Source organism: Scomber japonicus, chromosome 12 (genome assembly GCF_027409825.1).
Source record: "Scomber japonicus isolate fScoJap1 chromosome 12, fScoJap1.pri, whole genome shotgun sequence".
NCBI lineage: Eukaryota > Metazoa > Chordata > Actinopteri > Scombriformes > Scombridae > Scomber > Scomber japonicus.
The window spans coordinates 16,056,974-16,082,360 of NC_070589.1; the positions used below are offsets into that span (position 1 = coordinate 16,056,974).

Genomic DNA, 25,387 nt, shown 5'->3' on the forward strand with positions numbered 1-25,387 from the left:
GATAAAAAAATAAAACAGGATTTGAAAACACCATCTGTTTCATATTGGTCATATACACTGTGTACATTACATGACACACATAATTGTTGTTTAACAGATCACTTAAAAGCACTTGCCGACTGGCTTACCTGGTTCATAAAGGAGAGGATATAAATATTGAAACTGGTGTCTTGATTTCTTGATGAAAAACTATGACTTCAGTATACTGAATATGTCTACCTGTATCTTATTATAGTTAGACACAGGCTCCCTCACTAGATTCGATGATCTGATCTGAAAGACTCAGGTTTGCAACTTAAACATGATGCAAGATTTTTTTTTTAATCCACAGGCCAAATGGTTTCTACATGTTCAAATGTTTACCAGCCTCTCAGTAGATTACCATTGTTTTTTGTTGGTTAGTGAGTGAAGCAACCTGTCATTTGAATATTTTTTCAGCATTTGGCTGGTGGCTGAAACTAATTTTGTGCCCTGAACTTAAAAACACAAATCAGTTTCCTTTTCTGAGGAGCCTTAGATAACAACGGCTACCTGCATTTTCTTGTCTGCCAGGTAAACTAAAATATGATGGATCATAATGATGGATCATTGGTTACCATGGCAATGACATTTTTGGAGGAATCAGAATGTTAGCCAAAAGTACCCTCCAGACATTACTATCATCACAGATGTTTGTTAGTGTTTCTCAAATCAGTGATTTATCTCTGCTGGTAAACTGAATCTTGTTCCCAGTTCAGGAGACGAGACAGCAGGATGAAGACTGGTGCAGTGGGACAGCTGTCTTTTGTTATTATTTAGCCCTGTAAGTCACTCAGGCTTCATTTCCCCAACGCCTAGCTGGCTGTCTGACAGGAAACACTCCATCATTAAAATAATCTTGTTATGAGGTAAGCGAGAGCACAACTGCGTCTCCAAATCAAATGATACGAGTCCCACAGTGCCACTTCTCTCCATGCAGTAGGACTAAAATGTTACAATATACCCAGAGTATTAGAAACATTTGTTATTCCGCTGCTGTGCGGCTGCTATTAGAAGCAAGCTGAGCCCTTCTATGATCAAGTTAATGAATACAGTACATTAGTAATAACTGCACATCCTGAGGCAACAAGACAACACCCTGGTGTGAGTTTTTCACACAGATGAGATGTCAGTTCCAGTAGAGTTTCTCTCGTCATCTGTTGTCACAGCCAGGAGTTCAGACAGTTCTCAGCACTCTATGTGTGTCAGTTACCAGTCAAAGTCAGTCTTGGTCTGCCTCAGTTGTCCTTCGCTAGGTAACCCATGTTTGCGTTGGTGAGGAAGTCACAGGTGGGGACACTACACACCGCCTGGTGGATGTTCGTGGCTGTGATCTCTCTTGGAGCCCTGCAAACCCCACCAATGTAACACCATTAAGAAACTGAGGAAGGCTCGACACATGAGAAATATGTTTCAGACATCCTGGGACATCTGCACTCTGCTGTCTTAACAATGTTTGTCAATTCATTGTTGAGTTTGGTTTTCAATGATACAAAACAAACTAACTGTTTAAACACATATATTTAAACCACCTGATTTGACTATGTTCCATATGTTGTAAAAACAGGAGAAATAATTAAATTAAATGAAAGACTTATTCTAAAATACATATTCAGTAAGTAGTTTATTGATGTTTTTGTTGTTCAGTATAAGATGAGTAGTTTAGATGAGCTCTAGATGTGACGCATGAATGTAAAAATGGAGCACTAAGCAGGTTGCATGTCAGAGAAAAAAAAAACAAAAAACAGAGGCTGACCTGTTCTGAGGGGATTTGGCATAGGCCCCAGCCAGAGCTTCTCTCAGGATGTCACTGGCAAACTGCTCTGTAGCCTGCAGTACGCACACGCACACACACACACCATTAGTCACAGAGAAACCCACTCTCTTCACTCTCACATACAGTACAAGGTAAAAAATGCAATAATGTGAGGGTGTTCATCTCATGCATACTGCATTTTTTTTTTTCGGCCTATATAGCGACTGACCTTCAGAATCATGGCTTCAACTACTGGAGCGAACAGATTCTTCTCCACCTCAACCGGTTGGAACGTTACCCCGATCTGAAAGACACAAAGAAGCCGTCATTTAAACCTGGAGAAACTAGCACAGTTTTCCTGGTTAATAAAAGCAGCATTCTAGACGTTTTTAGTTTGTTAAATTGATCAACGCTATTGATCAATTTACAGGATGTTTTCAATACAGTAATGTAAAACAAACGTAATATACTAGTAATTACAACAATGAAGTTCATTCTTTAGGAGGTTCCCGACCTGCTGAGCTGTTTCACCGACAAACTGGGCGGACACGCAGGGACCCAGGAAGAACTTGGGCTCTGCGTCGGCCTCCTGCTCCTCCTCTTTGACCTTTAGTTTCTGGCAGGGTGGAGTCACAGTGATGATGTCCACTATTTCGTCATTGGCCTCCTCTGGTTCAGTCTTCAGCAGAGCTTGCATCTGCTCCAGCCGCACCATCAGCTCATCGCAGCTACTCAGAGTTGTCGGGCACTCTGTGGAAAGATTCACATGTACATTTAACACATCATTTCACACACAGCAGCAGCAGCAGCAGGAGCAGCAGAAACAGTAACTGCAGCAGTATTTCCCTCAAATTGAAAAAGCTGCATGATATGTGGCTGTGTGTTTAAAAGAGATTACTTTGGTACAATGTTGGCTCATTTTACCAGTTCCAGTAATCTGACAATTATAAATCAAGATATTTGTGTGAGAGGGAGGGAGACGAGAATACAAACACAACACAAATTATTGTATTGTCTGGCTCAGGCAAGTGTGTGACTCATTCAGCTAAGCAGCTTTGTCTCTCACCCCTTTACAGACAAAAGACTGAATTAATGAGAACTCCCTGTAAATAACATGGTTGAACAAAAACACAGAGGCTGTGCACTAGCTGCCCTCACACACTGGTGGACGGCAACAAATACAGGACCAACTGGTAACTGTAGAAGCACTACACCCACACTCTGCACAGCCTGGAACACTGAAGGCAAAATATTGATTCATTCTGAGCTGCTGAAAACAGAAAAGAGTCGACAGTGAAATCGCAAAACCAAGCTGAAGTAAAATATGCCCCTGTATCAGTAACGTACCTAAACGTACACAGAAACTCACCAGGCTCATTGTCAATCTGTGTGAGAATGTCCTCAATAGACTCATCGTCATTCTTGCGTTGGGGTTCGGGATCAGGTGGCGTGTAGCCCCTCTGTCGGCACCACTGCACCACCTCTCTGGTCTTTGGGGGAGTAAGGGCCTGTAGGCGAGGCGAGTGGTCCAACACATCCTGGACAAGCCGCTTCACTGCCACCGCTCGCTGAAGCTAAACAGTACATAAGATTTGGGACTGCAAAGCTTTGATCAACACACACACACACACACACACACACACACACACACACACACACACACACACACACACACACACACATATGTGTAACACACACACACACACACACACACACATATATATATACATACACACACATACACAATCTCTGTACAGTGCAGTTTAAGCTACAAGAAGCCAACCTTCCCTCCAGTCCTGCTCCATAATTAAAGTACTGACCCACAGATGTAAAAATCCACACCTGTGCTCGTCTGAGAGCCTTTTATAGCAGTACAGAAAGAGATCAACGCATTAGGGAGAGATGAGAGGAAACAACCGGCAACAGATACACATCTGACCAGATAGATAGGACGACATGAGGCAGGCAGAAAGCTCGCTCAGTCAGCGGTTGAGCACTGAGCCTCAAGAAAGATTAGACAGACAACGAAACTGCAAACAATGCAAATTATTACTGACATTACAGAGGCCCTCACCCTGGAACGGGAGTGTAAGAACTTGTAAGCAGGTCCTCTCACTCGGAGATATGAATGGGATTAAATTAAACGTTTATCTCAGGAAACAGAACACTTTATCCTGGGAAAACACAAGACTCTGCTTTTTCTTTTTGTCAGCACAGTAAAGACACAAGTTGATGAGTGCATCACAATATTTGGATGATATGGTGAGAAACTGTAAAGTTATTTGAACTAGGGATGGGCATTTGAATAACATCCTTGATCGATCATCAGGAAAATCAACGATCAATTATCGATTAATCATTGTTTTTATCTTAAAAATGCCATGAATATACAAAAACACATGTTTCTCCTCAATGAAATCTTTATTCCAATAACTTATAGTCCAACAACAATCCTCTTAGACAAGGCAGTTAAAGTTCAACTGTTTAACAAAAAATATACTCGGCACTTGTATAAAAAAGTCTGAGGCTCTGAGCCAAACCTCTTCTCATATCAATCACTACGGCGCTCTTAAACACTATTGAGCCTCTCTTAGAAACACTTCCAAAAAACAATTAAATCCTATAACAGCTTAATCAAAAAGCTGAATATCACTCCGGACTGACAGTTTTTGTCAAAATATAATGTTGAACGACTCCAAAATGCACCCAGCCGAGCCAAGAGAGAAAAAGGGAGAGTGAGTGAGAGAGCTGGTGTTACTTCACAATTCTGCCTATTTAACTAGAGCCTCATAAAACAACCAGAGTGACTCACCTAAAGGCTGCAGCGGTAGTGACTGTCTAGTTCTAACAAAGTAAAGTAACTCCATCCTACTGATTCTTGTTAAGGAAGATTAGCATGTTAGCATTTTAGCATGCTCAGGGATCAGTTAGTGCAGCCTAGTAACAGTCAGTCCAGCAGCTACAAACAGCCAGTCTGAGGGGACCGGGCGCTAACTTGGCCAGCCTGGATAGTCTGGCTATGGTTCTTTTTTAGTTTGAAAAGGTCCCACGCCAAACTTCACTTTGACCTCTTCATGTTTACGTTTGGTATCTACGGCAGCTCGTAGGTAGCTGAGCCATTTCCTCTGTCAAATATCGCCCTTGTTGGTAAGATATCTCATTACTGACACAGTGAAAATCACTGCATTGCTTCAAGACTCACACAACGCAACACAACCTCTACTCGATACCAGTGTTTGATCGGTAAAAATTTCACGTGTTTGACAAAATTCTTAACAATCAATTATCGATCATCGATTAATCATGCCCATCCCTAATTTGAACCATTAAAGAGCTGTATTACCCAACTACGTAATTTCCACAACTAATTACATTTTCACTATATATATATATATACTCTGTCACAGGCACACAAACACACACACACACACACACAGCAAGAAGTTACCTCTGATGCCCTGCGCTTTCCAATAGTCCAAGAATAATACTGTTCTGTCGAAGTGGCGCAGAATGGATGAGAGTCTTCAGCTACACAAACAACCAAACAAAAAAAAAATTAAACAGCTTGACAAATTCAGCCCATTTGCTTTCACTTGTTTTTATATTTGGAGTTGTTTTTTTAAACTTGCCAACTGGAAGTTTAGGAAAAACTCACTTTTATCTGGCACAATTAGAGGGAACTTCTTCACCACAGCTGTCAGCAGCTGCATCATGGTCTCTATGTGCTCCGTGCTGAGGAGAAAGCAATTCATATTCATTCATAAGTGCTTATGAGTTGGCTTTAAAAAATTAATCTCCAGTAATTGTCAGAGAGAAGTTAGTTCAGCAAGTTAAAAATGAAAACGTTAGCACTGAAGTAGTGTAAAAAAAAAAGGAAAAAAAAGTTTCTCTTCACTTTCCTCCTAACAGACGATATGTTATTTTTCTATCTGAGAATCAACGTAAGTCAAAGGAGCGTTATTACTCATTCTTACTTGATGAGGTCATGTGATGAATTATCTGCCCCTTGCTCCTGCTTGACTATGGTAGCTGCAGTAGAAACATGGACAGACGTGGGGACAGGAGCAGTCACTGGGGGTGATGGACCAGCTGTGACAGCTGTGCCAGCACCTGGCTCTGTCTTCACTGAGGCAGCAGAGAGAGAAACAGCAGAAAACCAAGTATGAGAGAAATATTCCTTACATTTAAGCAAGATTATTATTTTGGGGTGAAGAAGTACTGGTACTGTATAAAAAGGAGTTAGCAAAATAAGGTACTGAATCAATTACAAAACATGGGTACCATATTGGCACCTTTATCTTATCTTTATTTTCCTTTATCTTTATTGTTTTCAATACCCAACCCTGAATATGACAGAATGAAAGAAAACTGAGATTGTGAATACAAGATTGAAGGAATCAGAGAAGGTGGGAGACTGGATGGAGTGGGGATGGACCCCTCTCACCTTGTGCCAGAGGCAGGGCAAGGGAGGGGGAGGCCTGGCTGGCAGGACTTGGAGAGGCTCCAGCTCCAGCTGCTCCAGGAGTGGTGGAGGAGGAGGAGGAGGAGGAGGAAGGAGTACTGGAGACTGGGCCTTTAGACACCACTTTACATAGAAAAAAACACACACGCACAGGATGGATCAATAGCCCATTAGATAACTGGGCTTTATAGTTGGATGAAACATGAGAAGGAAGAAGATGAGCCTTACTGAAACGGTTGACTACAGAGAGAGGAGATTGGTGTGTTTCAGTACCTCTGTAGTCACATGTATTGTCAAAATGAACTGTGTACAAGGACAAACTGAGTAGAGCCGCTGTTACGCTACTATACGCTAACACTGTTAGAATGATTTGAGAGATCATCTGGGAGAACAATGTGTTTCGTTTTTTACATTTGTTCTTCAGAAACTTGCTATAAAAATATAACACACCAACGAAGTGAATCTGTCTCAGTGCAGATTCATGTTTTATTCAAATATCACTGTTGCTGCTTGTATCCACTTTGAGTGAGAACTGATTCGTATTTTGAGGGTGAGAACCCAGGTTTTCTATCTAGAATACACACGTTGTCTTTTTTTGTCACAAAAGATACCTTACCTTTTCCAACAGGCATTAGTATGGTCTGCAGCCCTCCAGACCCAGCGCCAACCCCCAGCTGCTTGAGCTGGTTGGCAGGGATAGTCAAGACTGTCTGCTGAGAGCTGGAACCTCCAGAGTGGATCTTCAGCATACCTGGACAAAGGCAGGATGGAAGGCAGTTTTGGCTGGACCTATACTATATTTCTTCAAATAATTAAACTTGTACATATTTTCAAACCAATTAACACATGCAGTTGTTTTCTCTCTGCCTACCTGAGAGAGTTGCACCTGTCTTCCCTCCTCCTGCTGCCATCCCGCTGATCAGTGAGGCTGCAGTGACCAATGACGTGCCACTGCTTTTGGGCGCACCCACCACAGTCCCCACCCCTGCACCCTTGGACATGCTGAGGACAGGCATGTTGGTGATGCCTTTGGCAACTGTTACTACAGCACCAGCTGAAGCAGCAGCACTTTTTGTCATTGTGGCAGAGTTACCAGCACCCTTGACCAAGGTGGCCACAGCAGTCTTAGACAGGCTGCCGCCAGCAGCAGCACTGGCACTCTTTGCTGCACTGATTACTGCTGCTTGGTTGGCTGCCACCAGGAGCGAGTGGTGCTGAGAGGCAGACTTCCCGCCATCAGCAGCCTGCATGAACAAATAAAAACCCAGCTGTTAATGAGGAAATAAACAGGATCATATAATATGTGTAGTATAATTAGATGTGCCTTCAACTTTTACAGCTGGGTGTAATATCTGGATAACATTTTGCATAATGTGTAGGTCAGTCAACTCCAGCATGGAGTCCTAATCTGTGATACTACTCTGATAAAAAACTGCTACTATAGTGTGTATACAATTTTCTCATGTACCATCACCAGTGATCAAGTAAAAAATGTCTGTGCAAATTAATTAAAAAACTATTTATGATTGACAACTATATTAATCTACCAATTATTTTCTTCTTATACACTTTGTGAAGGCAAGACATTTTATGGGGCTGCACATCTCACCTTCTCTTCCTCACATGGACACATCAATTATTTATGTGACAACAGTATTTACAAATTCACCCTGGTGCTTAGAAGTGAGAGAGGGGGTGCTGCCAAATGAAATTCTCAGTAATTGGACTTTGTTTACTCTTTGCTCTGTTCATGTTTGTTTTCCAGTGTCGTGCAACTCCCAGAGAGAGCTGTGCCGATCAGGTCACTGGTTTTATGGAATTCTCAAAGACAAAGAGTCCATTTCCCTTCAAAGGAAGTCCTCATCATTCAATTAACAATCTAGAAAAAGCAGTTTTTCTGAAACAAGAAAAGCCACTATGTCTTGCTCTTTTATGTCCTCAAAATCAGTGAGTTTGTTTTTCTGAGTTTGTTACATACTGTTTACATATTAGCTTTTGTGTGTTGGATCCTTTTGGAAGCCTTCTTGTGTTTTTGTTCCATTTTTCAAGTTAATTAGCCCCTCGCCATTGACTCTGAAACTGTAATCACCCCAACCCAGACCACTGATGATGGACTGCTCAGGGCTCTTCACACACCATTTAAATTCTGCTCTTTCTGACAAATAGACCAGTGGCGTTGCTACTGCACTCACACTACACTCAGTATTCATACTGCAACAGCAAATTCTGCATCACAGGGAGCATTTAAATGTACAGTGAAAATTCAACCAAGATTATTCCTTATTCAAAAGCATTGTACAGTTTGTCATGTCAAGACCTGTTGAACTGTATGTACTTCATTTCACAATAAAAAACAATAATTAAATGACACCAAGTACTAATTCTAAATGGAGAATCAGATTTCTTTTTAAAACAGTATTTACTGAGTTTCGTAGAAATCTGAATAGTTTGGAAACTTGGGATGTTTGAACACAGTTTCCAAGAAATATTTTAAATCAGTTTCTAGATAACTGCTGCTTGACATGGCAGCTGTCAGGCAGAATAAAGGAGAAAAATATGAGGGCTGTAAAACTGGCCTGCTGCTGGCCGGCTGCTGTCACAGCGCTGACAGAACTGGGGGTGGAGCTGGCGGCAGTGATGACTCCTCCTGTCATCCTCAATGTGGTTGTCCCTGGCTTGGACAAGTGTCCGGCTGCCGCTGCTGTTACCGTCTTGACAGAGCCATCAGACAACTTCACCTGTGCACCCTGGGAGCCTCCCACCACCTGTCAATAATAGAAAAAGAGCATTACACATGAACAAACTAAAACTGCTAGAAAATCAAAGCACAGTGAATCAACACCAAATTCAAATTTTATTTTTATATCCAGAGACCAGACATTGACATCTGTTGTGCACTACACTTCAAAGACCTGCCAGTTAATATCAAACTGGGCTTGCAGCTCTTGACTCTATCAAACCTGGACTAGTGAAAAGAGTGGTGAACACAGCAGCTTCTACTAGTATCAGGCACTGCAGAGGTCACAGTAAACTTCTGCCCTCAGTCTTGTTTCTTATACTGACCTGAGCCAGAATAGCCGCCTTCTGTCCAGCGGTCACCCGGATGGCCTGCTGGGTAACAGTTGCTTGAGATGATGCTGCATGACCTGTCGAACTAGAACCCCCCTGCTTCCCCGAGCCCTGCGCTGGCTGGCCAACCAGAAAGGTGCCCTGGGTAAAATGGACAGAAGGGTTAGAGCCTGGGATCAGGATACCACAACACATTACGGTGATAAAATGATCATCATCCTGTAAATCCAGCTCAATTGAAAGCAGGGTGCAGCTCTGAGCTTGATTTCTGTGCTAAGATGATGATAAAACCTGTATAATGCAGTGCTCTACATTAGGATTCATTTTATAATGTACACGGTGTGATAACTTTATTGTGTCAAATGTTTCATCTTTTTACATAAGCATACAGAATATTTAATCAGTCTTCTTTAAAAATGAAGCTGTTAGGGAGGGTGATGAACTAGTTTAAGAGCATCAGTAGCAGTCACACTTGACTGATAGTTATTAGGAAACGAGATAGTTAGGCCCAGATAGTTACATTAAATGTAGGCGAAAACTTCTTGAGCAAGCTTCATTACATGCTGCTGACAAAATGCACATACATCACTGGTCTAAAACTGGCTGCAAGATCAATGCTGCTGAAATGAATGTGTCTAATTAAGGACACGCCAAGCTCTAGCTGTGTACTAGAATACAAAAATCTGAGATCCACCAAGGAAAGAAATCCTATTTGTAACCATGCATACAAGTCCCATAATGCCGTAAGGACATAAAATCCAAAAGGTGGTTTTAAATTAATTGTGGCCATGAAAACTGGATGGTTGATGTGCAGAGCATCTATGTTTCCCCACAGACTTTGATGAAAAGACTTCAAACACTCCTTAAAACTCGCAATGGCAACCAAATAGTGATGCTCTAACAAGCAAAAATGAGAATACACAGACATAAAAAGACATAAGAAAGGACCATATTACATTAAAGTATGTCTGTGAGGTTTGTATTAGGATCTAAATGTGTTTCTACCCACCTGCGGGGTCTGTTTAAGGATATAGGACGTGTAGGAGAGGTTGGATGGCAGACTGCTTGAAGAGGAAGAGGAGGAGGTCTGAGATCCCCCGGCGCCTGCTGACGAGCTGCTCTGAGACTGCTGACCTAAATTACAGACAGCCACATACACATCAGTCTCAAATCTGATCAACAACCTTGTTATTCTCTCTTCCAAATTACAGATTATCTCTCATTCACTCATTTACTCATTTCAGTAATTTCAAATAAACACATATTCTACTTTGACATATGGTTTTTGGAGCAGAATAATACTGTTTTTTTGTTTTTTTTTTATACCTACAGTGCTATTTCTACATCTACATTACTTTGGTGTGACTTGTGGAGCTTTGGAGCTTTGGAGATTTGGTTCAAAGAGATGTGTGTGTTCCCCTGAAGACAATCAAACTGGATGACACTTGGGTTTGTGATGCTCAAAGTACAAAAAAGATACATTTGAAAAACAGCAATGTCTCTTTCCAAAAACCATGACCTGGTTACTCAAGATAATCAGCATACCTTGTGAACAGTTTCATGTTGGAACTATTTTCTTTCTACCAAACTACACTCACCAAACATCTCACCATGCAGAAGGAAGCATGCATCTACTTGACTCAATTGGTGTAGTTTGGTGTAAAAAAAATAGTTCTTACATGAAACTGCTCACAACAAGTTCCTTCCAGTTTTATTGTATTTGAGATTGTATTGTATTTGGCCGATATCGCCAATACCCAGCAACCAGAGGAAAAATATGTATTTTTATTTTTTGGGTTGAACTGTCCCTTGAAGCTCAATACAGTTGGACAGGAAATGTGCAGTGATGTGGGATTCTAGCTTGCAGTGCACTGAAAGTATACTGCAGACAAAAACAGATGACTGACTCATTGTCCAGAGGATAGAGTAGCAGTCACAATCTCTATATGCCTTTGAGTCATAGAGTCACTTCAGAAGTGGGTTTTATAAAATTGCTGTTTCTAAACGTTAGCAGGGATCAATAGCATTTTTAACACAACTGTCTTTAACTTGAGGGGAGGAAGAAAATGTCAGGGCAAAAGGCTCTCAGCTGGGACACTAACCCTGGATTCTGAGTCACCTACACAATCATGTACTAGTTTTACTTTATACCAAAACAGTTCCCAAAGCTACCAATCTCAAACTTCCACAAAAGAGATAATGTCCACACTCCCTTTTAAGACCATTTTCTAGAAAATTAGATTTTTACATTTGTGTATCTACAACAGCAGATAAATGCTTGAATTGAATGAGTAGCTGTCATCGTTACAGGACTGTTTGTAATCTTAATGTAGCTAAATTACTACCTTTCTGTCTGTAGCATGAGAGGACGTGAGCCCAACTCACCCTGTAGGAACAGCACATGCACAACAGTTTACATGCTTTGCTGTTACACAGGAAATTGTCTTGTGACTTTACTGCAAAAATCAAACTCATCGTCAACTCCTAAAAGACAGAGATGTACAATGTCACATAGTGTCATATTAAAAGTTCTTGTCTTGCAAGAAGATTTGAGATTGGGAAACAGAATGAAGGAAGAAAGGGAAAGGGGGGCATGGCTAAATTCCTATTAACTGAGACACTGAGTCTCAGATCTTCTGTTTCAAATGGAGTAAATGGTCCTCAACATGTCTTACCTGCACTGGAGGCTCTGAGGATTGCTCCCTGTGGGATGAGAAGCAGCTTGCCCTTCCCTGAGGGGTTCTTACTGTTGGTGGTCAGGTAGAGCTTGGTGCCCGGAGGCAAGTTGGCCAGATTAGCCAGGTTGTTGGCAGGCAGCTGTAGTGTAGCCATCACTAACAACATAAACAGAAAGAAAAAATAATTATTCATCCACACCTGAAAATGTACTGCAAATGTTGGAGGAAAAAACTGTTTCTGATATAAAAGAGTGATATGTTTTCTTGCCTGGACCTTAGTGTAGAGTTGTTGTATTAAAAGCGTATGTATTCTACAAGCTATATGCCTTTTAATCAGATAATAATGGCCTTGTGTAAGAACTACTCGAACAAGGTGATTGGCTCTTTAATCGCACATATAAGTGATTTCACAGAATCTATGGCATCATCAATTTTTCTCAAACTCTCTTTGGGACAAACAACATTTACAAGCATTCTAAACCTGTCAGAGTGAACTACAACGCCTTAATCTGAATGAATTTAAGGTGTAAATATGGTCCCCAGATTAACTAAAATAACTATGGACTAAAGTATACTCAGATTTTCTGACTTCCTATGATTTTATCTTCATATTTCGGTATGCCAACTTCTATAGTTTAGGAGAAAATTCTCTCCCTCTGTCAGCTGCTTCAGTGTCTGTAAACAGGTTGTTGTACAAGGGAACATCTTTATAACACGATGACTATCATGTCCTGTTGACCTTCAAGTTGTGGACAGCTTTGCTTTAGCAAGACATTTAGTGATCTAACTTGTCAAATATCACTCTTTATTTCTGGCACAGTACAGCACAGCTCAACAATTCTTTGACAGTTGTGTTAATATTTTCAGTTTTGTTTCAGGGCTCCCTAATAAACTGACACTGCTAAATAAATAATCTTTTTGTCTGTCTGTCTGTTGATTTCTAACAGTAGGGCATGAAGCTCAGCAAAGTGTTGTTTGTTGTCTTTTTTTGCTCTTGGGCAACTTGGGCATTTTTGTAAATGAAACATCCCACAAATAGAGTGAAACATGTGACCTCATATAGCAATATAGAAGTGTTGATCACAATTATATCCCATAACAGTTCAGTTTTAGGCTGACACAAGTGATTGATAACAAGTTTGTGCAGTTAAGAGTTTGGTGAATCTTACTGGAAAGCAAACCTCACAGAAAAAAGTAAGAAATTCAGTATAAGAATGTGAGAACATTTTCTCTTAATTTGCATCAGACCCAATCACTTTTTCAAATAATAAAGTAAATATTAAAATAAGTGTGTGTGTGTGTATGTGTGTGTGTAAACCCTGACCTCCACTCTTGCCACTTGAACCACCAGCCGCTTTGGCAGCAGCCTGCTGACCAGAGATGCTGCTGGCCCCACTGACGATAGCTTTTGCAACTCCCTGAGCCAAAACCTGTTTCCCACCCATCACCTTAGAGGTGGAGGGGTTGCCCTTGGCGACCAGAATCTGTCCACTGCTGATAGCCACCTGTTTGACTGCAGACTGAAGTGTTGAGCTGACAGGGATGCCCAACATCTAGAAATAGGAACAGTTCCAATACAGTGTTTGGATGAGTAATGTTTGACAATACATATGTATCACTACTGACATGTAACAGACTGATGTGCTTCCGTGCAAGCGTGTTTATTTGCAGGTGACCTTGCTAGTTGTGGCCCCTGCGGCCCCTCCTGCCTGTTTCTGGGCCGACATGGAAATCATGTGACCTCCCTTCACTGCGACAAACTGGTGTGATGCTGTCGCGGCAGGTTGCTGCTGGTTGGTTACTGTGGAAACCATCTGCTGCTGCTGTGTTGAAACTTCCCCTGGCTCCTGCTTGATAATAACCTGCACAAGAAATGAGTGCACATAAGGAGAAATATGGTAACAGGAAGGCCACAGTGCCTTGAAATCTCAACAGGTTGTAGATACTGCAGCTGTTTGTATTTGGTGTAAATGTTACTCTCTCTGGTTAATATCTTGACTCTAAAACAATGTACCTTATTAATTTTCGGTCATGCTATAAGATAGCAGGGAAGTGTTAAGTGATTTGTTACTTAAAACAGATTTTTGAAGTCAGCATCATCATTTATTCATCAAGGAAATGTTTTTATATTCCCCATCTGTCTCCTGTGCCCAGGCTTTTAGTACGACAGCAGATGCCAGCCGGCAGCAACAGAGAAAACTGTAGAATATAAGCCAATGACGCGCGTCACTGTGATAAAACAGAGATTTTGAGTGAAGTTGTATCTAATTCTTTGTGGATGCTGATGAGATGATGAGCATGTGGGGGAGTAGGAGGATATTACAGCAATGTATTGACACTTTGTGTGCAAGAGTGAAACAGAACCATGCAATTCTCCCTGCAAAGCCCCCCCCCCCATCAGTGTTGTCCTATTTAAACAGCTTGCCAAGGTACTCACAACTGCTGAAGATAGCACCCAGGCCTACTATTAATATCACACTGCTTTGTTAAAGACACAGATACTACAGGGACAGACTATCTTCACATTGAGGGTGAAAGATCAGTAAAAATTAATGTTTTAATATGAATTCATGTTTTTAGTGACACCATCAACTTAACTCACCTTCACCCCTGATGAGAGGAAGGTTCCCGTGTGAACTTTGGGGGCTGGGGATCGAGTGCCTTGAGCAGCAGACTGTTTGGCTGAGGGGCTTCCTGTGGAGTGATATGCACATAAACACACACACAATCAGTCATGGAAGAAATTACTGCATTGGTGATGGCTCACTGCAGTTATCTTTTCAAAAAACATCAAGGCCACTGTGGTGAAAGGAGCAGTTTCTTGTCAGGGTTACTCCATCTGCTTTTCCTCTGCACTGCTTGGCTCCTCACAGAGCTGAGCAGTGCTACAGTTTTGTTCTTTACCTACTGCATCAAAATTTGTTTTAACCCAAAATTGGCAAATCAGCCACGACACCCACATCCAACCTCATCCAGCTTGATAAAACATTACTTAGCAGCACTCCAACTTTGCTGCCAGATCTAGTTGAGCAGTGCATTTGTGGAAGAAGTGTGGGAGTGGCTGAGTGGGCGAGAAAGTGTGAGCAATCTTGGGGAAAGAGCACCAAAGTGTAATTTGAATTGACGCTGCTGTTGTGAGGAAGTAAACGCAACAGCCTTGGTGATGTGAGATGACGCTGCTGCTCCATGTTGGGGAGATGCTAACAAATAAGGGTGCAAACTTGCTCTGATTGACAGTTAAATATGGGTAAATACACACACAAAATTTGATGTGAGTATGGGGTCTCATTCAATTTCCACCATCCTCCTAATCTGGCCATGAAACACAGCAGCTCAGTCGCCATGACAACCTCACATCCAGCAACCATCCTGCTGGCTCACCACACGTCATACTTTATGAGTGCAAAACAGGGACACAAGAGAGACAATGGGATAGAAAAAAATAGAAGTGAGGGAGTGCAATGAGCTAGATAAGAAAGTACAAGGGGGTAAAAGGAGGACAAACAAGAGAAAAAGTACAAAAAAAGAGAGAGGGAGAAAGGGGGAGTCTAGGGAGTATTGTTCATCATCTGCTCTGCTATAGACTACATTCTTCACAGCCATTTTTATATTCTATGTGGGCGGCTCAGACACTGCTTCTCGATTTTACTGCAGGTCCACTTCCGATTTCAAGCGCCACTTTGACAGTAAGTAGGAGATGTGTACCTGTGGAGGCGGTGGATGATGAAGCCATGCCAATCACCTGGCCTGGCTTGTCAACAATGATATAAGGGTTGTTAAGCACTGAGGAAGAGCTCTGCTTGCTGTGGACGGGGGTGGAGGTGGTGGGTGTGCGAGGAAGCGGTGAGTGGCTCGGGGTAGAGATGGGTGACCCTGTGGGGAGAAAAACAAAGTACATGGGCTCAGCTGTTAGATGAATAATTCTCTTTAAAGCTGTAATATGTAACTATATGGCATTAAAATGTCTAACACAACTAGGCCGACATTACATATTTTGTTCAGTTGTGTACATAGTTTATCCCAAATGTTTTAAACAATTTTCAAACTCAAATTTTAATCAACAGTCCATTTGTTCACCTGTCAATAGTGTTATGCCACCTCTTCCAAAGAGTATACATGTACAAGATAATACATCAGCTTTGTGGTTGTCAGCCAAAAACTGTCATGAATTTATTCTGTTTAAAGTCACATTTTTATGATGAACTTTTAGATCTTGGTCGTTGATGAGTATCTCTTTTAACAAGATGAAGGATTTCAGTCATCGGATGTCAGAGAAAGTTATCAGAGAAACAAGCTGAGCAAATATTAGCAGCACTTGGGACAGCCTAGTAGAAACACTGAATTTTAATGTGAAACTGCTATTCAGTGTTTTTTAATGGTTTTAATCTCTGTGTATATATATTTTGGAGATGCCTTTCAGGCATCCTGTGTCTGCCAAACAGAGTCAAAGAAACACTGATTTAACCTCTGGGGATAATTCAGCTAAAGTGAAAACCTCATGAACGATGACCACTAAAGTAATCCTAACTAGGAGAAACTCACTGCAATCATGGCAATGGTGGTTGTTAAACAGTGAAGACAACAACTCACATTATCGCATGCTACTTCATAACATCATCAAACAACTTCTTTTGATATTGTTTTGACTGAGAGACCCAACAATTTTTACACACACACACACACACACACACACACACACACGCACACACACACACACACACACACACACACACACACACACACGCACACACACACACACACCTGACCAATGATGCCACACGCATCATTGCTGGTCAAGTCGATCTTCACTGAAGGTTCTATTTTTGGTGATTTGGCCCAAATTAAACCATCCATAATGCAAATGTGTGCCTTACAATTCTGCTCATTTCATCACTCCTAAAGCACATGTTTCTGAAAATGACTGCGTTCCAAATAACCACAGCCAGTAAAGAATAAGCATCAGAACGAGGGAACAAAATGTGAAAAACGAATGAGACAGAACAACAGAACAAGTATTCCAACTATGGTAAAGTTTAATATCAAGACAGTTACTTATTCAATCACCAACTTATTCAATATGATTTCATAAAATATATTATTATGCCTGAGGAAAGAATAACAAATAATGGCAAGAAAAATGTCCAATAAACGCTGTGACATGGCCACTGGGTGAAGACAGTTACCTGAAACTATTTTACAGCTCATGGTGATTGGTTGGAACGATTTCCCAGGAGACTCAGCAGGGCTAGGTGGCTGTCCTTGGGGAACAATCTTGCAGCTCGCTGTGATAGGCTGAAAGGCAGAGTTGCCATGGGAACCCAGAGTGATTCTGTCACTGGCTTTAGGTCTGGTTGGGGTGCGTTCACCAGCAGTTAGGCCTGAGCTCTGACCCCCTGCAGACCTCCCCATCTCTGCTTTGATGAAACCTGGAAGGAGATAGTGAGAGTATAAATCACCAGTAATCAATTTCAACCTCAGAGTTGAGATTCACATTTTGTCACACAGAATACAATTCTAACTTTCAGCAAAAAGCTTTTAAATCCAGAAAAACAGCAAAACAACTGAAAACTGAGCCCAATTTAGTTCCAGGAGTAGAAAAATAGCCACTGTTTATTTCTCCTATAACTCCTGGGGTTCTTCACAGGACTGAAGAACCAAGACCTGATCCAGGATCTGAGTCAGACCTGGGCCAAATTATACTCCATCTAATCAGATTGGGTAGGATCTTGTTTTACTGCCACAGGTCTCTGGTCCATGTGTCTAACACCCGAGTGGATTCAATTCAATACAATTCATGTTTCCGAATTAAAACTCAGTATTAAAGGGTTATCTTCATGAATATGATACCTGCCTACAAAAGCCCCTTTCAATCAACTGGTTTTGTAAATCATTACCCTGCTTATCATCCACTAATTATTCAATTATAACTGAGGAAGCAGTTCCTCACCAGTCCTATATACACCAACAGCGAGGTGCCTACAACATAAATATTTCTGTATTGATTGTATTTGAAATAACACGTTTGTGTGTGTGTGTGTACCTTTTTCTAAACCAGAATCATGTGAGATGGGAGAACTAGAGCATCCATAAGTCTGGGCCAGGGAGGCAGACATGGGGCTGGCTGCTCTGTGAGTCACCTTGGATGAGGAGGGCTGAGGGATGTAGTCATCCCCCAGAGAGTTCCTATGGAGCTCCACATCCACCACCTGGAACAAATATAGCTCATCATCAGACCAAATCTCTGTGAAGTTGTTACTGCAGGATAAAGAGTGGGAAAACATATAACTTACAGTTTCTGCCCCCAGTGTCTGCAGCCCAGTGTATGTTCTGTCCAGCTGTAGCAAAAGAAAGGAGAGATCAATGAACTTACTTGAGGTAGTGAACTGAATAAATGTGTTAAGAAAACTATTAATATTTGTTAAGTGCAATAAACTATAAACTATGCTAACTATTTGGGCTTTTAATATACACTTGTACTTTCTTGTCTTGTGCTTTATTTTTGTTATACAACACCTTCATATATGATCCTATAACATTCTGTCTATTCTGGATCCTGTGTTGATTAACTTGATTATAATGACAAATATATCATATACACATCAGGACATCTGTAAGAGGCTTGTTGAAAACTGCATGTGGAAAAATACTGTGTCATTCTCAAGAGGGAAACAAGCTGATAGATGATGTGGTCTGACCTTTAGTTGATGGATGATGTCAATACGTTTGTTGCGAGGGTCTTTGAAGTGGATCTGAATCCTCACAGGAAACTCACCCCAACCACGACGTGTTAAATGAAAGGGAGGCTCGCTGAAAATAGACACAAAAAGCCTTATGTAACTTCATTAAAATACAAATCTGGAGGAAAGAAATGTATAGAGGAGGCATCACAATGACTTTGGAGAAAAATACTAAGCTCCCACCCTGGTTTCTGACTCAGACTGAGCTAATAATCTCTTAAAATCAATGACTAGAAGGTTCCTCGTCTTCTCCTCCTTTGAAGCTTGAGGTCTTTATTCCCTCACAAGAGACACTGATCTGACTGCCTGCACTTACAAGAGTGCGTTTATGTGCATTATGTGTCTATTCAAGTGTACTCTATGAGTGGCACATTCGCTTTTTCTTACTTTCAACCATTCCTACATCAACATTCTGGATGTGTCGAGAGTCAGCAGAGAGCAGCAGGTCTGTGTTGAGTTCACTGGGAATGAAGACTTGAGTCAGTCAGGGGGAGCTTATGTGCTGGTGCCGCGGCAACGTAAGCGCCTTGTCAGCTAAAACAGCCAGGAGGCTATGGCTCAGGATAAGGATTGCTGACTGATGAAAGAGATCATTTATTTAAAAGCCATGGGCAAACTTAAATCCTCTGCCACTTTTAGAGGATAAAATGAGACATCTTAACCAAAGAACTTTAGTCCAAAAAGCTCTATGCCTTCTATATGACTCCTAAATTACCTGTGCAACACCAACTATGCACCTCAGTACTTATGGTGCAAGTTTTTCTGAACATCTACGCAGTGTGTATAATTTAGGTGTGCCGACTATTAAACATGTTGATGTAGACCTCTAGTCGTACTCATTATGTGCTAAAAGAGGTCACAGACCCCACCTAAAAATGTGTGTGCACAGTCTGCATAATGAATCTCTAACCACTTGCTGGATTTAGCTGGACTAAGTATCACTCAAAGTGACAAACATTGTTTTTCACTTTCAGCTATGATTAATAGGGACAACACTGGAGGATCATTAAATAACCACAAGGTGGCAGTGTTTAGTAGAGGATCTTCAAAGTCTGTTTAGTGCTGAGTATGACAGTATGTTGCACAATATGAGTGACAGCAGAAAGGTTTTGCGCAACAACATTGATATGCATGTTGTCCTAAAATTGAACATAACATATCATGGTTTTATTATCCAAAATTGTTTCCCTGCTTCTTTACTACCTTCAGTTTGGCAAACAATGTGTGAAAAAAAGGTAGGGCAAACTGCTGGCCTAGAATAATAATATGAGGTTAGAAGTAAACATTGTGTCTATGGGCAACATAACAGCGTGACAGCAGATCTTATTGGAACAAGTTTGTCCTTGTCTGTCTAACTTCTATTGTTGCCTGGGGTTAGCAGATAAAATTGTTTTGTTTTTTTATGTGACGAGCTGTACCTATATCAGAAAATAGGCATTGACAGAGAGTGTGTCTCAAATGTGCAGAACACCAGACTGGTACAAACCTGACTTCCACTAGGTCATTGGGTTTGTAGCTGGGATGCAAGAAGAACCAGATTTTCTTCACAAAGTGATTTATACTGGGTTCTCTTCTGGAGCCTCTGACGTACACCATCCATTTGTGAGTTGACTGGTCATTCTCTTCCCGTTTATCTGGGGGAATATACCTAAGGGTGAGAGACAAAGAGAAAGAACAGGCAGAGACAGTAAAGAATTAACAAAAGTAAACATAAGAATAATGTACTAGGACTTAGTGGACAAGTTAAAAACAACTAACTAAAACATCTTTTAAAGGGGGAAAAAAAGGAAAAATCAAGTTCTTTTGGCAGTCAAGGTGAACTTAAACTTGATCTAATCACCTTTATTTTGCATTAATTGTTCATGACTGCAACTGTGTCAAGTTTAAAGCCTTCTTTTTATGTATAACGATGCATTGCAGAACAAGATAAATGACTTTCCCATTAAGCCCTCAGACATATTTGGTGTGCACGAGATACATGGACCATGTCAACCAAGCTTCCTAGAAATAAGGTTATTTGTAGTACGTCAAATGAAGCTGTCTGAAAGAATGTGTCAGTTATCCTGATCAACTCAGGCAAAGAAGAAAATAAATTAGGTAAAAAGTCGTTTTCAATCTGCATCAAGACTGGGCTTGTTGCATACCCCGATTACAGCTCAGCTCTTCATTGCAGTCATGCAAAAACATGACAAAGTCAACTGGGAGGCCCGGCTTTAAAAACACTGAGACACACAGGTGCAAAACTTTTGAGGGAGGGACCTACCTGTTCTGGAGAAGCTTTGACTCAAAACAACAATAACACATCTTGTTCAAAGTTCACATAAAGTTTTGTAGGTAACCTTTTCAACATTTCTTCATGAGTTTCTTCTTGTAATTTGATTGACTTCAGGCAATATACTGAACAACCACTTTGAGCTTGAGTAATTTGTGCGATACTGTCAAAAGAGTTTTGATGATTCAAATGATTTGGCTGTGAAGATAAAAATAAATTTGGCTGTGAGGACACAAACACAGAACTAAGCTGCCAAAGCTTCATTTACAACTACAACAACACTAGGGCAACTATAGCTGCCCAGAGATCACGTCATTCTGTGGCTTACAACTCATTAGCTCTGTTTACACGTGACATTAACATGTGTCTTGGGTGATGCAATCACAAGTGGACAGCTCTTTGTACGTCTATTCACACCTGGCATGAGAATACGTGTCAAGTAACCACTTCTGATTGGATCTCACTTGCCTGCTCTATATGAAAATAAACACGCACATTATTTCCTTTTGCAAAAGACAAGAGCCGTAGTTTTCAACCAGCGGGAGGACCAGGTCTGTGCATCGTCCATCTAAAGCAGTGTTCATCTTATTTGATAACAAGATAAACAAATAAATAAAGCATTGTGTGCCCCCTCACTAAAGTCAAATGCCCACCTTTAAGGTGGCCTCTAGCACTAGGTCTGGACAAAAAAATAAATATAGAATTATTTATGCAGCAACCCCCCCCCACCCCACACCCCTAATACAGCAAGTTCCAGCTTCTTCCCTCCAGGCATAGGTTTTTAGTACCTAAAGGAAAAAACAGACGCTACAGAAACAGCTTTGTTCCTGTTGCTACTATTGAACTGAACAAGCTGTAGCGACACGTTGCACATAAAAAGACACATATTACAGCAACTTTATAAATTTACTGATTTTTTTACCTCGGTTTTAGTAAGAGAGCTCTTAATTGTTTTTTTATTTATTTCATTGAGACAGTTACCTAACCCTAACCCGTTTCCCAGCATTGATGCCTTTTCTCTTTTCTGTGTCCTAATTGGTGGTGCCTTGGGTACATCTTGGTTAAATTTGTTGTCTCTACTGTACACTTGTTTTGTTTATTGTTTAAATCATCTCACTGCAAAACAAATTTACCTACGGTTATCAATAAAATAACCCGAACCTGACTTGAACCTGAAAAACAGAAGAACAAAATACCGCATTTTTTATTCTGCTATAGAACAAGTTGAACACAGATTTGGATGGAGGGTACACAGAGGCAGTAATGCACTTCTCGTGCCTAGTCTGCTGGAACACAGAGGATGCCAGTTGAATAGGCTGTCGTTCAGTGTAGCTCAGGACACATTTGTGTACACACTGCTAAAAGAATGTGACCACATGTGGCCCAGATCACCTCCAAATGTGGTCACAGGAATCTGATCTCAATGCGACCTCAATGTGTCTTGGATGCATAACGCATTTAATACCATCGGACCTCATATCATGATGGAGAGATTACTGCGGTCAGGTGTAAATGGTCATCATCAGAAGGATAGATGCCTTACTGAGTAACTGATCACAGTGTATTAGAGTAAATGGGGCAATGTCTTCTCCTTTTATTACAAAGACAGGTTACACAGGGGAGCACTATTTCCCCAATTTTATTTACTCTCTACACAACTGAATGTAGAAACAACACATCTGATCATGTCATGATGCAGAAACCGTGGGTTTGATCCATTAGGATGATGAAACCAACTACCAGGTGTGGGTAGATCAGTTTGTTGGTTGGTTTTCTTCATTGAAACAAAAGAAAACTAAAATATTTTTTTCAATTTTAGGAATGGTGACAACACCCACCAAAAAACTAATATTGATGGGGTGATTATTGAAGTGGTTGATTACTACAAATAGTGAGGAATAATAATATATGCTAAGCCGTCATGGAATTCTAACACAGATGTTATCTATAGGAAGGGTCTGCAGCATCTATATTTTATGTGTACACTGAGACAGTTAAGAGTGAATAGAGATAGATAGATGTATCACATCCGCTATTTATAGTATATGAGCTGTTAGCATTGGGTAATCGGACTCGCAAATCATTCGTAACAATCAGTGCTGCACTGCTAAACAAAATGTGACACAAAAATAACTGATAACTGAATCTCTCTGTGTATGAGGATGCTGCACCTTGAACATGTAGAGCACTTTGGTGATATGTTGTGAATAGGTCTGTAATTAAGCGGAGATGCTCTGTTGTTTTTTTGTTGGTCGCAGCGGTCTGTTCGTTTGTCTGACAATTGCTATATGGCACATGATAAATCCCCAAAAAGGACTAATATCTGTGTTCTTCTATCTTCTTCTATCTCATAAACAGTCTCATGACTTCCTGAGAGGCTCCAAGGAAATTATAAAACTCTAAATATCTAAACTGGAAATAACTGCTCAACAAGTATGCAAGTATGTAAAATTTTAGGCTGAGAAGTCACATACTTGGACACGTTCCCCACGACTATTGTCTTTTTAGCATAGAGTCTGGATGCTTCATCCCCTGTGGTGTGGTAGGTCACCCTCTGCTCCGCTCCTAAGATCGATGGCACACCAAATGTATCCTATGACAAATAATGAAGAGCATAAAAAGCTTTATGAAAGACAAAAATTAAGGTTGACACCCACTTCCCACTCATCAAATAATCAATAACCCTGTCATCTTTGTCAGTTCAACTCACTTTCCCTGTGTTGCGTCCAGGTCTACGTTCCTGCCCGCTGCTGTCCTCCCTCCATGCACCCTCTCCATCCCTCTCAGCTCCTTCCCCATGCTGTGAGAGGGACTCGGGCTCTGAGTGGGCCAGAGAAGGAGTTTCAGAGCCGTGGTTGAGAGGGGAAGAGGAGCGGGATGGGGACTCCAGAAATCGCCGGATAGCTGGATGGTTCAGTACTGCAAGGTCACTTTTGGACGCCTGCTGGGACACACACCAAAAGCGGTTTCTGCTGACATACCAAACCAAATCAATGACTTAGAGCTGTCTTGAGTGTGAATATATGGAAATTACCTCTGGGAGCTTAGACAACCCAGCGTTGGCGTAGTAATTGGCCACTATGCATGCCCTCAACTTGTCCATCATCCTCCGAGCTTCATTGAGTCGCTGCAAAACAACAAGAGAAACAATAAACCAAATTGCTCTACTTTGTTACCTCTTTTATTAAATTTGATAATAGGTTATGTATATTCCATGTCACAACATTACTGCATTACTTATACAATAAAAGTGAGACATAATATGATGAAAACTTGATTAGACAAAAGTATTATAGACTTACCTGACTTATCACATCTATCTCGTGCTCTTTGTTCTTCATCTCCAAAGAAAACTGCTCTCTGATGATGGTTTCCATCTTCTGTACGGCTGCATCTCGTGCTGTTAAAAGTAGAGACACAGGAGAAACACATATTACAGACTACTTGAGCGCAGTCACAACATGCAAAGCAGGTGTAGTGTTTCAGGCTGCAGAGCGTGAACTTACCATTATGTTCATCTGCTTTGTTCCTCTTACTATTTTGGACCAGCGAAATGTCATCATAGTCGGGATCACTGCCTTCTATTTTCCTTTTAATTCCTGACATGGTTGCCTACAAGTAAGACAAATATAGTAGGAAAGTGTAAATGAAAACAGGCTAGGTAACCAACACCTATGCTAGTACTGCCCTGTTGGGATGGTACTTAGCATTGAATTAGCCGGCTGGCAGAGTAGCTAATACCCACGGCTAGTTAGGCTAATGTCGGATAGCAGACTGTCTAACACCCTAACACTGTTTCATACTGCTAGCCCAATGTTTAAGAAAATGAAAGCATTCAGTAAAGCTAACTTGACGACACATACTAAAGCTTAGCCCCGACTATTGTGCCTCACATATGCTTGTCGTTCATGCAGCCGGCAGCAGCACTTTAACGTTAGCAACCGCTAGCCTGCCCTGCTAAGTTAGCTAACGTTAGCACACATTTCCAAACACCGACTCAAGTCTATTTTGAAATACAGACTTACTGGAGAGCCCTGTGATGTGGAGCAACGTTTCTTTGTGATGCGTGTGTTTTAATTCAGTGACAGCATGTCCGTTGCATTATGCTATTTTCATTTTACACACTAGTGTTTAGTAAATTGCTAAATCTCGAGGTGGATAAGTAAGCTAAATTGTGGATAGTTGGACTTGCAATTCAGTAAAACAATCAGCAGGGGCCGCTATTCTGCAAAAATAGATGATGCCATTCAGGAGCACTATTTAAACAACAGCATACGTCTTTGTTTGGTTTAGTTCTTTGGAAACAGGATATATTGAGAGTTACAAAAAGTGGCACCCAGTTTCACAAGAATTTAAAGATTGCACCCTGTCCAAAAATATCACATCATTCAACCT

The 25,387-nt window shown here is 41.0% G+C and overlaps 1 protein-coding gene across 3 annotated transcripts; it reads right to left on the reverse strand.

Annotated features, from left to right (window-relative positions):
• Positions 1-627: 627 nt before the first annotated feature.
• yeats2 (YEATS domain containing 2) lies at positions 628-25,124 on the reverse strand. Of its 3 annotated transcripts, none has more exons than XM_053329332.1 (30): positions 25,018-25,124; positions 24,499-24,604; positions 24,295-24,392; positions 24,027-24,119; positions 23,703-23,933; positions 23,467-23,585; positions 20,207-20,368; positions 18,679-18,790; positions 18,274-18,318; positions 18,024-18,189; positions 17,167-17,409; positions 15,689-15,856; positions 14,586-14,677; positions 13,660-13,845; positions 13,308-13,536; positions 11,981-12,139; positions 10,315-10,439; positions 9,300-9,446; positions 8,813-9,001; positions 7,108-7,480; positions 6,853-6,987; positions 6,219-6,359; positions 5,749-5,899; positions 5,430-5,506; positions 5,223-5,302; positions 3,144-3,348; positions 2,289-2,524; positions 2,004-2,078; positions 1,775-1,848; positions 628-1,365 (listed from the first exon to the last, which is right to left on the reverse strand). In XM_053329332.1, the coding sequence occupies exons 2-30, from the start codon at positions 24,596-24,598 to the stop codon at positions 1,257-1,259; spliced, it is 4,320 nt and encodes a 1,439-aa protein (XP_053185307.1). In that variant the 5' UTR covers positions 24,599-24,604; positions 25,018-25,124; the 3' UTR covers positions 628-1,256. The 3 variants fall into 3 exon arrangements, 2 of the variants coding, with proteins under 2 accessions (XP_053185307.1, XP_053185306.1); XM_053329331.1 differs by having other exon boundaries at positions 23,703-23,936; XR_008321967.1 differs by lacking the exons at positions 628-1,365; positions 1,775-1,848; positions 2,004-2,078; positions 2,289-2,524 and having other exon boundaries at positions 3,296-3,348; positions 5,430-5,492; positions 23,703-23,936.
• Between the last annotated feature and the right edge of the window lie 263 nt (positions 25,125-25,387).